This window comes from Cajanus cajan, chromosome 8 (genome assembly GCF_000230855.2).
Source record: "Cajanus cajan strain Asha chromosome 8, NIPB_CcT2T_4, whole genome shotgun sequence".
NCBI classification, from domain to species: domain Eukaryota; kingdom Viridiplantae; phylum Streptophyta; class Magnoliopsida; order Fabales; family Fabaceae; genus Cajanus; species Cajanus cajan.
In genome coordinates this window covers 9,927,650-9,941,722 of record NC_138524.1, presented here as the reverse complement: position 1 = coordinate 9,941,722, position 14,073 = coordinate 9,927,650, and the positions used below count along the sequence as shown (strand labels likewise).

The 14,073-nt window shown below is 31.7% G+C and overlaps 2 protein-coding genes across 2 annotated transcripts; one reads left to right on the top strand and one right to left on the bottom strand.

Annotated features, from left to right (window-relative positions):
• Window positions 1-4,085: 4,085 nt before the first annotated feature.
• On the top strand, window positions 4,086-7,129 carry LOC109799296 (UDP-D-apiose/UDP-D-xylose synthase 2). Its single transcript, XM_020359841.3, has 9 exons — window positions 4,086-4,515; window positions 5,342-5,434; window positions 5,518-5,619; window positions 5,782-5,896; window positions 5,985-6,118; window positions 6,209-6,310; window positions 6,387-6,479; window positions 6,601-6,736; window positions 6,824-7,129. Exons 1-9 carry the CDS (start codon window positions 4,123-4,125, stop codon window positions 6,931-6,933), a joined length of 1,278 nt encoding a protein of 425 aa, XP_020215430.2. The 5' UTR covers window positions 4,086-4,122; the 3' UTR covers window positions 6,934-7,129.
• A 220-nt stretch (window positions 7,130-7,349) lies between these two features.
• On the bottom strand, window positions 7,350-10,773 carry LOC109798846 (S-adenosyl-L-methionine-dependent methyltransferases superfamily protein). Its single transcript, XM_020359249.3, has 5 exons — window positions 10,466-10,773; window positions 10,138-10,244; window positions 8,720-9,224; window positions 7,951-8,069; window positions 7,350-7,781 (listed from the first exon to the last, which is right to left on the bottom strand). The coding sequence occupies exons 1-5, from the start codon at window positions 10,763-10,765 to the stop codon at window positions 7,583-7,585; spliced, it is 1,230 nt and encodes a 409-aa protein (XP_020214838.2). The 5' UTR covers window positions 10,766-10,773; the 3' UTR covers window positions 7,350-7,582.
• Window positions 10,774-14,073: the final 3,300 nt, after the last annotated feature.

The following is a 14,073-nucleotide window of genomic DNA, read 5'->3' as shown; positions in this document are numbered from 1 at the left end:
GTATGACCAATTCAAGTTACGCATCTTTAAAGTTGAGTTTGTAATGTTAAATAATTGTCAAAAATCAAATTTTAATAAATTTTTATACGTGTGAGCTTCATTAATAAACATACTTTGAAAAAAATAAGCAAAATCGATAATTGGATAATATGTAACGACCAATAATTAATGAATATTGTTTGCTATCACTTTTATTTTATACATTATATTCTATTAGTCAATTTCAAAAACTTATCTATCATCTTTTATTTTTATTTATGTTGAATAAATTTGAACGTTATTTTTTTTAAAGAACTAATTGTGATAATAAGTTTTAAATAGAATAAATGTAACTAGTAAAAAAGTAAATCATATAACTATTATACTAAATATAATAATTGAAAATTTGAATTGATAAACTTAATATCTTTCTAATGATTAAATATAAGATAATAACACAATTTTTTTTGGAACATAATTATCATAAAAATAGAAATTTCATGAGAATAATCATGTGGACACATAAAATAAATTAGAAATAAAATAAATATAAAAAATTATTTAAATAAAATGATAAGATTGTACAAATTAATCATGTGATCATGAGTTATGGTTATAGTAGTAAAGTAGAAATTTAATCATGTGATGGTTATAGAACTTATTTATATAAAATAAAAATATATTATATGCATTTTACATACTAGAATACTAATTAGACATGTAGAATTGTATTTTCACATGCTAAATAAAAATACGGGTAAAATAACTGGTCAATATTAAAGGTGTTGTAGAAATTTCCAAGACACGTAGAGCAATGAAGACAGCCCACAAATAATTGGTCCAATACACAATCATAATTCATAAGATTGAAGGCTTCAATCTCCAACCTCTCAAAGTCTCAATCCCATCATCCTGTGGCGGAGCTTTGAGTAATAACTTTAATGTATATGTCCTCTCAGTGTCATTAATACAAATTTCAAAGTGCATTATACGGGGAGAACTGAATCTTATTGTAACTTGAAGCCACATTCGTATTTTCATTCCTGGAGGCTTATAAGTTGGATCATAGGGATCAAGGACAACGTATCTTTCAGTCACTTTAGAAATAATTTTAAACAATTTATTATTCATCCAATCATGATTATCTTTCCTTTTTCTTTCATTTTAAAAGTTTCGATAAATATCTTATCTTTGACTATTAAATTAAAAAAAATTAAAATGCTGAAAATAATGATGAATTTTCTTGGAATAAGTTATCTCTTCCTCGATAATCATGGACACGAACAAAAATGAAAGACTTGGGAACTATCCAAGACGACTAAATCTGCGAATGAAAGGCGTGTTGGAGTCAAAACATCAGTATCTGCATATTTGGGTATCATATGGAAAAGAATCTATGAAGAGTTCTTTTTTTTTTTTTTTTTTTTTTTAAAATTATACTGTGGCAACTATAACTTTATATAAGATTAGAGTTATCTTTTTTTTAGTATTTTCAATAGAATTAACTTTAATGTTACGTAAATTAATTATTAATAGAATATATGAATACTTTAAGAGAGAAAGAGAGAAAAATAGAGAAGTTTAAAATATAATAAATAATAAAAGATGATACTGGTACAATTGTAGAAAGAATCTTACATCAGAGAGATAAGATTAAAATGCAACAAATGATAGAATATAAAAATATAAACACAAAAAAGATATTCATAAATAATGTGACAAAGAGAGAAAAAAAAAAGTATAAATTATTATATTAATTGTTAAACATGATTTTATGTTTAATTTATCTCATTTAGTTTTAGTGTAGGTGGACTGGGATATCTCTAATAAAGTAATTTAATAATTTGTTATATTTGATATTTTATATTTTCTCATAATATCATATAATATTTTTAGGTTATTAACGATTCAATTTGATATAGGTTTCATCTAATTCATTATTTTACCCAATCAAAATATAGTTTAGTTTAAGTTGTATTGGATTTGTGTATTTTTTTTATATCTAAATTAGATCAATTGAATTAATAACAACATGAATTTAGGTTGGGACATTAAGTACCCAAAAAAAATAAAAGTTATTTTTACCAAAATACTAACATTTAAGCAAATAGTGAAAATCATATATCTCTAATTATTAAAATATATAAATGAAAGCATAGACTCAATATTAGTTTAATCATGTTGTCTTTCAAAATTGGAGTGAAAATTATCAATAACTAATTGTTACATAGAAACAAATACAAATCTCATTGCTAATAGCAATATGACTATACTTTTTGTGATAACGATCATTAACTCTATTGTAAAGCATGATAGTGATTGAAATGAATAATTTAGTGACTAATTTTGATAATTGCTAAATAGTTTTTTTTTTTTTGTAGTGTATCAATAATACTATTAAAATATAATTTCTTTGATTAAAATTTATCATCATATAAAATATACTTATTATAGACCTACTAATATCATCCATGCATTAGAGATAAATATAAAGTCAAAGAGAGTTATTGAGGTAGTGAGATTGATTATCAAAGTAGTATAACCCAAATGACAAACATAGTGGTGAATCATGTATATGCACACAAAGATGTCTCACATGTTTTTTTATTTTTTATTTTATTTTTGAAGTTACTAATATTTTTATAATATACATGACTTAAATATTTTATATAATCATATAAAATATGGTACTTTTGATTTTAGTCCGGTATCATCTTTGTTTTTCACCACTTTAACATTTGAAATTTTGATTTTCATCATTTGGTAATGAAATTTTGATTTCCATTCTTCTAAAATTTGAAATAATTATTTTTAGCTCCTAGTAATCATTTTATAGTATATATATATATATATATATATATATATATATATATATATATATATACCATTTATTTTGACATTTAATATTCAATTAATAATAGGGATGAAATTCAAAGAATTTTTTTTATAAGGACTAAAAATAAATTAAAATTTGTTCAATGGGTTGGATTGAATTTTCGGCACTAAAACCCATTATCTAACCCAAAGAATATTGAGTTTGATTGTGTTGGATTTCACCTAAACATTTTGAAAATCTGAATCCAATTGTTTGGATTACGTTGGATTGGTTTGAATTCATGGGTATCCTTACCTATAAACACTTAAATTTTTTTTTATTTATTTTATGTGGCTTAATCAATTTTTTCTTCCAACCAAAATTTGTACCAAATTTTTTTAATAGACCTCAAAATATATCTTGTTCTTCTACTTTTTTTAATCATATTATTAATATAAAATACCTATCAATTTTATCAATAAATAATTTTTATTAGGACCGTTACAACCTTAGGTAAGTTTCTACTTTCGCCATGTAGATGGAAAAATGTGAATCGGAGTATACATATACATGGCACTTTGAAGAAAGTGTAGCAAGTATTTTATTTATAAGAAGTAATGCATCTTAATTGTAAGAGTGTGCAAAAAATATAAATTGATTCGAACCATTTCATAATCGATCCGATCCGTATTGAAAAATCTGATCCATTTTGAAACAAAAAAAACCAAACCGAACCACTTTATAAAATTGGTTTAATTATCCGATCCATTTTTACAAAGTGGATCGATTCGATTCGGTTTGATTTTTTAAAAAGACCGATCCATATATGAATAAAAAGTGGATAACTGCACCGCACTGAACTGATCTAATTTCAAAAAAATCGATCCATATTTTAAAAAAATCAAACTAATCCACTTTACAAAAATAAAAAAATCGGTTAAGCAATTCACTTTTATAAAACAGTTCAATTTTATTCAGTTTAGATTTTTCAAAAAAACTGATCCATGAACACTCTGCTGAATTAGACCGTAGATGCGTTTAGGAGAACCCTTCAAATTCATCATTTTGAAGATGCTAGAAGACAAAAGCTAATTTACTTTTATATTGCTTTATGATTTGCTCATAATTACATGTGTAAAATTATTTACCTATGTAGTTACCTCGAGATCTCTAATTTGACATTAATTTGTTGGGATTGTTTTGTATTTGCTCATAAAGATTTTTGTCTAAAAAAAATTAATATTTATATTACCTAAATATATATTTATTTAAATAAAAAAATCTAAATAAATTCATGTAATTATTCATACCTTAATTTTGTAAAGTTAATGAATAAAATCATAACAGAAATTGAGGTTATTTACGAGACTGCCACCGCTTTCTCAGTTCCTTCCTTCATGGCTAAAAAAGCAGTTATAACTGCCACAGCCTCTCTTTCTCTTTCCCTCCGCAATTTCAAAATGGCGCGAGTGAACTTGGACGGAAACCCGATCTCGATGCAGGCGATATGCATGATCGGCGGCGGCGGCTTCATCGGATCGCACCTCTGCGAGAAGCTGATGGCGGAAACCAACCACAAGGCCGTCGTCGTCGACGTCTCCTCCGACAAAATCAACCACCTCCTGGACATGTCCCTCCCCTGGGCGCACCGCATCGAGTTCCACCAAATGAACATCAAGACCGATTCTCGCCTCGAAACTCTCATCAAAGCCTCCGATCTCGTACTATTTCCTTTCTCTCATACCGCTTTTCTTCACATTAATTTTGGATTGCAGGGTTACCGTCGTCACGGAAGGAGTCTCACTATTGTTATTCCGGTGGATGTATTATAAATAGATAAGTCATGGTTAAGAACGCGATTAAATTAACCTTTGAAATTCAACATAATGTGATGCGATATGATTGCATGATAATTATATCCTTTAATGAGAGATTCGATCATTAGATCTGTGTATATGAAAAAACAATTGTTAATAGAGATCAGTTCCTTAAATAGGTTTTCGTTAGCTCGAGAGATTAGTAGTCTCTAGCTCTCGCATATGAGTTTCATAGTTATCTATGAGATTAAGGAAAATTCCTATCTAGTGTTGATGATGCAGCTGCAATTGTTTTTGCGATGAGATGAAACCAAAATATATTGTGGCTTTGGTTATGATTTTATGACAATTCTTAGTGGAAAATTATGTACAAATATGGCTAATGCAATGTGGTAGAGACTTCACAAGCCTTGCCTTTGTAGCTATAATTATATATATATATATATATATATATATATATATATATATTATAAAGCCTTGATCACAAATGTTGTTATGTTGCAATTCTCAATTTATGAAAAATTACGTGTAAATACAGATGATGCCGTTGCATAAATTACAAAAAAGTTTCACAATAACAATTATAAAAAAAAAATGAACAAATGTGTACATGTAGCTACAAATGCAGTGGCGGTGTGGTAGTAATTGACCGCGATTTAAAGCTTTACCGGTTTGATGAACTGTATTTTTTTTATAAAATTTGTTGGGATTGAGTTGTTACTTGATGCAGACGATCAATCTTGCTGCAATTTGCACGCCGGCGGATTACAACACGCGCCCGTTGGACACCATCTTTAGTAACTTCATTGATGCGATTCCGGTGGTGGGTGTTCAAGATTGATCATTTCTGGAAATGGGTGCTCTTCAGGTTCGTGTGTGTGTAATTGGGTTGTTTATGTGATGCAGATTAAATATTGCACCGAGAACAAGAAGCGTTTAATCCATTTTTCTACGTGCGAGGTTTACGGGAAGACTATAGGTAGCTTTCTCCCAGAGGAATATCGAAAGGTAGCCCCCTATTAGATTATTTTTATAGTTTGCAAGTTCATGCCACACATTCTTGATGAAAATGAACAGTGATGCTATTACGGTATACTTATAAACCAAAACATTTCAGATGCTGTTTTGGGGTCGTTAGTTTTGAATTTAACATGAATTTGCATGATGCAGGACCCAAAATATTTCATGCTCAAAGAAGATGTTAGTCCTTGTATTTTTGGTCCGGTTGAGAAACAGAGATGGTCTTATGCTTGTGCAAAGCAAATGACTGACAGGCTAATATATGGTACACAATGACCAGGATTTTTGTTTTGCTTACAATAATTATGATTAAGTTTCCTTCCCTTAACTTACTATTCCGTACTAAACTATAGCTGAGCACGCGGAGAATGGCCTCAAATACACCATTGTGAGACCATATAACTGGATTGGCCCAAGAATGGACTTCATTCCTGGTGTGGATGGCCCAAGTGATGGTGTTCCCAGAGTCTTAGCTTGCTTCAGTAATGTAACATCTAGCTGGTTTTGTTTTTTGTTCATGTTTTCATGAATCATGATCTTAATAGACTACTGTTTTTCACTAAGCTCCTTGTTCCAGAGTCTCCTGCGCGGCGAGCCCCTCAAACTTGTTGATGGTGGGGAATCAAAGAGAACCTTTCTCTACATCAAAGATGCAATTGATGCTGTTGTGTTAATGATTGTAAGTTCAGAAGTGAACTTCCATCATCCATGTTGCTATATGAGCTTTGACTAATGTACATGCCAACTTGACACAGGACAACCCTGAGAGAGCAAATGGGTACATCTTTAATGTGGGAAACCCAGACAATGAAGTATCTGTGAAGCAACTAGCTGAGCTTATGATGAAGGTAGCCCCAAAGCTTCAATTCTAGCTGTTCTGCTTTCTAAACTTCTCTGTAGATAGGTTCTTAGCCTTTGTTTTCCACATAAAAATAATCTGATTTGGCTCATATTGTCTTTCACATTAAGGCTTATTCAAAGGTGGCTAGTGTACCTGCCTCTAGTCTATCAACTCTGAAAGTGAGTTCAGAGGATTTCTATGGTAAAGGTTATGATGACAGTGATAGGCGCATCCCTGACATGACAATTATCACCAGGCAGCTTGGTATTCAATGATTATTCTTTTCAAATGTATGTATTGATCAGCAGAATTTTAACATTGTTCTTGATGTGTTTTCTTCCGTGTTTTCAGCTTGGAAGCCAAAGACACCTCTTGATGAACTGTTGGATGTTACCCTCCAATATCAACACCAGACATATTCTCGTTCTATCCAGAGAGAACTTTCAAAACCTTCAAATTGACTGCAAGTTTTCTTGGAGATTCAGTTAATTTTTTTTTAATGTAAACACGTCACTGCTATGAGAGGCAGAGAAATGTACATGCTGCACTAATTGTGAGGCTACAGATCACAAATCAAGTGTATATCTATAGTCATATCTTCTGTTAATTCTTTCTTGTAACTATAGCTTTTTGAATGAATTTTTCAATTTCTCTTCATTTTTGCTCTCATTTCTTGAGCTACCGCACTTTATTTACTTATTTGTTTAAGTTTTGTTATGTACATTGAATGTAAGTATACAAACAAGGTGAAGTAAAAGATTATATTATTTGCAATTATTTCAACATTTATATTTGAAATACAGTATATGTCAAGACGTAGTGTTAATGTTCAGTGTTTACTCAGTATAGATCGATGCAACCTCATACATCGATTAAATCAAGAAGAAAGTATCCTGAAGGTCCTTAATTGATGAAATTTCATACCAAATGTAAGATGAATGTGCCTTTAAAAAAATGTTTGTTACACTTCATAATCTCAAGCCAAATACAATTCAATTCTGAATATAAAAGAAAGGAAAGAAAGTTCCAAGCAATGGAACTGATTACAAGTGATGCTTGTCTAGATATGACAAAATTAAAGTAACAGATACTACACTTTCTAAGATGAAGCTAAGCAACACCGACAATGTAAGCATTCCAAGAATCCTGTTGCTGAAAACTTGTTGCTTCTTCATATTTTATATTCTTTCCGGCACCAAATCCCTCTGTTCTCATAATTTCTGTGGTGTCTGGCATCTCTCGAATCCAAAAGTGAACAGTCCGAAACCCAGCCTCTTCTAGGCAATCCCTAATCTCAGGCAAGGTCCACCTGAATCACACCTCTTATGGCGTTAAAAATTGCCAGAAATATACAATAAAACCAAGAACACAATTGAAGATTGAGAAATATTGAGCATTGAGCAATATTTTCACCTAACAAATGGAATTTTATTTAATGAATTGAAGGTGGAAAAAGAACAAACAGTGCAAGAACTTACAATCGCCAGCTGTATGAAAATGCATGGCGAAGTTTTCTTTGTTCCTTCTTCATATGAAAATGGAGGCTAATCCTTGTCTTCCGTTGAATAATATCAAATTCAGCTTGCTCCCATACATACTACAGATTTGATTACAAATTTCATATCATATATATATTCAGGAGAATATTCACAACTTCAATATTTGATAATCAAGAAAAATCAGTAATATACTTGTTTTCGTATACTATAACATATATGATGCCATTCTGTTGGAAAAACATAGTATCCGTTGCAGCTCCTCAAATTTGGTGTCATGTATGTTATATATCCATAAACATGCAAACACACACACACACACAAAGGTCAGGGAAAAAGATACAAACAGTGAAAGAAGATAAAAGAAAAAGCTAAAAGAGAACTGGAATTAAAAAATTAACAGTTAAACTGTCACTCCTGTAAATGCAATTTGTCAATCATAAAAAACTAATAATGAGAAAATAACATCAAGAGTAAGATGTGGGAAAATTGAGGATCAAGTAGAAACAAAATTGAATAGGAGAGTGGAACAATTTTAGCAAATAATACTAGAGTCTAGAGCGTTTATACTCTATGTATCAACTATTTATCCGTCCAGTGTTCCCCATGCAAGTGTGTTCAAAATTTCTTAAAGCGTATCCAAGTGGGTCAAACCCGCATCATCGCTGAAAGGCAGTTCCACATAGACTGTGGCAACATCTTCATGTCAGTCTAATGAATTGCTACAAAATTAATATTAAGAATATTATACCGTGAAATTAGGAAATCTTCTCTGAAGCCTTAACTTGTTCTCTGAAGATGTACCCCCGTATAAATCCATCACAAAAATTCCACCTTTAGTTGACAAGGCATCACGAGCATGCTTGAAATACAAAACCAGATCTGCTCGCTTATGTAGACAACAGCAGCTGTAGTTAAAAGCACACACAATATCTCTTCCAGGCAGTGTTATGTTTCTCATAGTAACCTTATCATCTTTAGCAACAGAGCCTGTTGGAGCATCAGATTCTGACACACCAGTCTGCAGATTTTCTGCATTCTGTGACAGCGAAATGCTGCTTACCAGCTCCTGAGGATCCATTTTCACAAGCTTGGACTGAAGAGGTTGTAGGACATTCCCATGAAAGAGGGATATTCTTGAAAATCCATCAGCCCCAAGTTTAGGTATGTTGTTTTCCATGCACCAATTGAGTGCCTCAAGATCCAAATCTAACCCTACTGCTGTCCTTCTTGGATCACTGCGCAGCCACTCTGCACTGTTAAAACATGAATCACTACCGGGTAAGTAGACTGGGACTGAAAAAAACAAGATACATATAAAAAGAAAAGGATTAATAGTGTATTTGGAAGTGCGGTAGAAAATAACATTTGGGTGGCATTACCCAGAAACTAAAATATGTAGTAGTAGTGTACGATTGGACATGCATCTCCCCCTCCCTAAACACGTTTCCAAACACGCACTAAATGAATTAAAACCCTATATAAAATAGATTTTACTAATCTGGCATTTAGAGCTATAAATGAATCAGCAATAAGAAATTTAGGACCAAAAATTCCTGATTAATTAGATACCAAGCAAACATAATTTTTAAAACCAAATCAGAATTTTATACGCACATAAATAAAGAAAGATCATTATTTACACACTCATGGGAATTGTGAGCATCGGTCATTTTAGGTCTGGCTGTACAAAACTCTTACTCTGGTTCTTGACTTTGCAAATCGCCATTTACTTTAGAATTTTTTTAGTAAAAAATGAAGTAGAAAACAACTAAAATGAATGACTAATTTGCAAAGGCTAATGCTAAAGGGAGAAATTAGTAAAGCCAGGGACAAAAACGAGTGCCTACAACTTATCAAAAGAGATAACACTTGAGCATGTCCTCAAGAGAGTATTTTTTTATGACCATGTTATTGGTACGCAGTATTCACTATTAGAAATAACAACTAATCTCCTCCGTTAGGGATTGTGAACTCACACACAGCGTGAGTATTTTCCTCCCAGTACAGTTTATATCATATTCAAGGCCTGGATTCCACTCCTATATAACTTGGTTAAAAGACACATACCAATGTCACTTGTGACAACCATTGTTGGTGTCCACAAGAGAGTATTAACTAATTAAAAGATGCTTGAAGATAATAGAAATTACAAATGGCAGGATGTACCTAAGAAACGCAGTGCCACAGAAATCTTCTTGAAGATGGAGTGGCATCCTTCCACCCACGTACACGAGAAAGAACTTTTGCAAATAACTAATGTCTCCTTTGGGAGACTGCACACAAACACAAACAAAAAGCACGGTTCACTAAGCCACATTACGAACTTAATAACCCATCAATTTGGTAGCTAGGGAACCCAGAAATACCAAGAAAGACATACGTAACTAACAAGTTTGAATCTCGTGCAATGCATTTCATCATTCAGCTCAACAACCAACAAAACCAAGCATGCCCATTTGCAAAGATGCATTTTTTATAAGATGGGGGCACAAACCTGCACAGATTTTTGGTAAAGGAGGAACTTGGAAGGCATATCATGTGATTGGTTTTCGTGATTTTTTTCTGCTTCTTCTTGTTCCTCATTGCTGTCATCAACACCTTCTTCTTCTTGTTCTACTTCATCAGAGGGTGGAGAAGAGAAGGGAGCAGTGTCATCAATATCTTGGTCGTCTTGAAGATAGTTGAAAGAGCCTCTTCCACGGTGACCCCTCTCATGCCTCTGCTTCTGCTTCTCTCGTTTTCTCATTTCGCCGCTGAAAAGTGAAACCCCCAATGTAACGTCAACTCTACACATCCAAAACCTTGCTATTACATAATTTATATTTATATCCACGTCGATATTAATTTGCTTATAATCTTTTCCTTTGTTATAAATAATAATAATTACTTATATATATATATATATATATATATATATATATAATTTTTTCTTTTAATTCTCATACATGCATAATTTTTAATTTTTTATTATAAAAATAGATCACGTGAATTAAAAGAGAAATATATATATATATATATATATATATATATATATATATAAATTAAAATGACTTTTTAATTATATAAAAATGTAAAATTTATAAAATTATATGGACCAAAAAATTAATTAAACTAAAAAAATTATTATCTTTTTTTGAATTAAATTATGATATCATTATAGAGAATAAAAAATAATTAATATCATAGTGGATGGTAAAGAAGATGGTCTCAATATCCTCTAAAGTATGGTAAAGAAGATGGTCTCAATAGAAGCCATCATATAGGACGTGTCCGTAACAAAAATGACGGTGCACCCAGTAATGAGAGATTTTAGGGATTGAGAATGTGGAAAAGGTTGATATTTCAAAAGTTAATTTGATTCCTGTTTCCAAGAGCAATGACTCTGATGGGATTAGTAGTAATGATTATGGGCCTTGGTTGTTAGTAAGTTGAAATAATAAAAAGACCCCATCGAAAAGGACTAATAACGAGGTTGACCCTAAGGTGAATAAGATCAATCTAGCTGTAAGGAACGGTAAGGGTAAAATTAGACCAATTGGGTCTAGGTTTACTTTATTAGAGGCAACTCATGAGGATGTTGAAGACATGAGTTGGTCAAGCCCTCACCATACAATTGGGTAAGAAAGATGCAAGGTTGTTGGTCAATAAGCACAAATCCACAAAGAAAATGGGGCTTGGAGATAAGTTAACAAAAAATACTATATAACCCAACGTGAAGTTTGACTCTTCTAGTAAGTGATTGGACTTGTTGAAGGAGAAACAAAGGGTGTAAGGTATGAGTGGTTGCGATGATAATCAGAGCAAGAGCGATGCAAAGAAGAAAGAAAAGTTGAAAGTTATTTGAGAGATGAAAAAAGTTGGGGAGGGGTTGGCATTTGGCTATTCTTCTCCTTATAAAGGTATTAATGGTGGTTTGTTTGGTTCTTTGGTGCCCTTCGATTCTTAGGCTCAACAGATCCGACATGTTAATTCTTAAGGGGTGTATCTGTTGGCACTCAGGATACAATTAGGTCACAATTGTTTTTGGCAAGAATATGAATGTTGTTGTGTTGTTAAATCAAAAATCTTGTGTTAAGACAACAAATAGTCTCTTAAGTTTTAATAATGACAAACAAAAGATTTTCTTTAGACAAAGTTAACATTCTTCAAATATATATCATATCAAACGAAATGTGGAATATAAAAGATAATCCCTTAAGTTTTAATAATGACAAACAAAATATTTTCTTTAGACAAAGTTATCATTCTTCAAATATATATCATATCAAACGAAATGTGGAATATATATATATATATATATATATATATATATATATATATATATATATCATTCGTAAGATGGAGAAAATTAGACTAAACATACAGTCTCATGACATTAAATTGAATACTTACAAAATGAGACAAACATTAAATTCCATTTAATGTATTATTCTTTAACAGATCAAACAAGAAAGAAGATTCAAAACTCTCATAATTTATTAAAGAAAAACAAGACAAAATATTTGTAAGAAGCAAAAAAACAAAATCCCAGATTACTTATGTCATGCTCAATTTAGAAGGAAATGATGATAAATAGTTTGCAATATCAGATAAGAGATACACGCCTTACTGAAAGACATTTAATGCACCAATGGTAATCTATAGGATCAACAAATAAGACAGACGAAACAACTCAAGAAGAAAATTGAAAGATTCAACTCAAAGTCGTTGTAATAGTCATCTTTTCCAAAGTTACTATAAAAGGATCAAGCCTTCAAACAACGAAACAGAGAGAAAGACTGGAAACAAAAAGATAACACTTACTGAGGAGTTCACATTGAGAAATATACTTACACATACAAAGTTGGAGCACTACAAAGAAGCTTTTCATTGTAAATATTGTACATAGTTCTTTGTAGATTATTTGTGCTTAAGGTTCATAACATTACGTCTAGAAGAGATGAGACTATCTCTGTAACTCCTTTCAAATTTCTATTTATAAGGGTTGATCCTGGAGAGACTTGTTGAAAATAATACTTGGTAATTGAGCCTGGAGATGCTTGTTGAAAGAATACTTGAGTAGTTGTTTGAAAATGCAAGTCAAAGACTACTTAAGCTTAAGCCAAAAGTGTCTTGTTTAAAGAATACTTGTATCTTTTCAAAGATAATGAAACTCAATTTAGTTGAATTGAGAACTGGATGTAGTCTTTGTGTTTAAGATAAACCCGTATAAAAGATTTGTGCTCCTTCGTCTATTGCATTCCAACACTTCGTCTGTCAAAGTTTTTACTAATTTACTACATTTTAAAAAATAAGTTTTTGATATATACTATTCAACCCCCTTCTAGTGTGTATATTTTCTTTAACATATGTCTTCACAAACAAATGATATGGTTGTATGTCAAGATAATGGTCTTGGTCTTGTAGTGACCAATCCTTCTTATATGGTTTACTGTATTTTATATCTTGGAGTTGTAAGAGAACTTCTAATAAAGGTTTTACCTTTCTTGTTAAGGATATTCTTAGAGAGTATTCTGCCTCTCTAATCTTCTTGTTGGAAACACATGCATGTTGGACATTCTGGTGGTATATGGTGTCTTTAGGACACTACCCAATGGAAGGTGCAAGTCTTGGGTAGCTCTCGGTACCATGTACATTTAAAAGTGAATTAGAAAAATTTAGGTGAATGGTTTCTTACTATGGTTTATAGTAGCCCTCAATTCCAAAATCATCAAAGATTATAGGACTTGATTTGTGAGATTGCTTTTGAGGTTGATGGTGCGTAGGTTGTTATTGGGACTTTAATTCCATTCTTCATCAGCATGAAAGGCGTAGGGGACTAATACACCATCATTTAAAGGGGTCTCTAGTTTCCAACAAATGATTATTGATTGTGATCTTATTGATAACGGGTTCCAAGGGTATCTGTTTGCGTTGAAGAGAGGCACTCTAAAGCAAACGTTTGGTAGGTTGTTGTTTAACATGTAGTGGCAAATGAAGTTTCAGGAAGCGTTAATTCTACATTTGCCTCCATTCAAATTTGATCACAGGTTACTTCTAATTAAGATGAAGACAGTAGGTACTGACTCGGGGTTTGAGAGGCCTTTTAGATTTCTTGCTTCT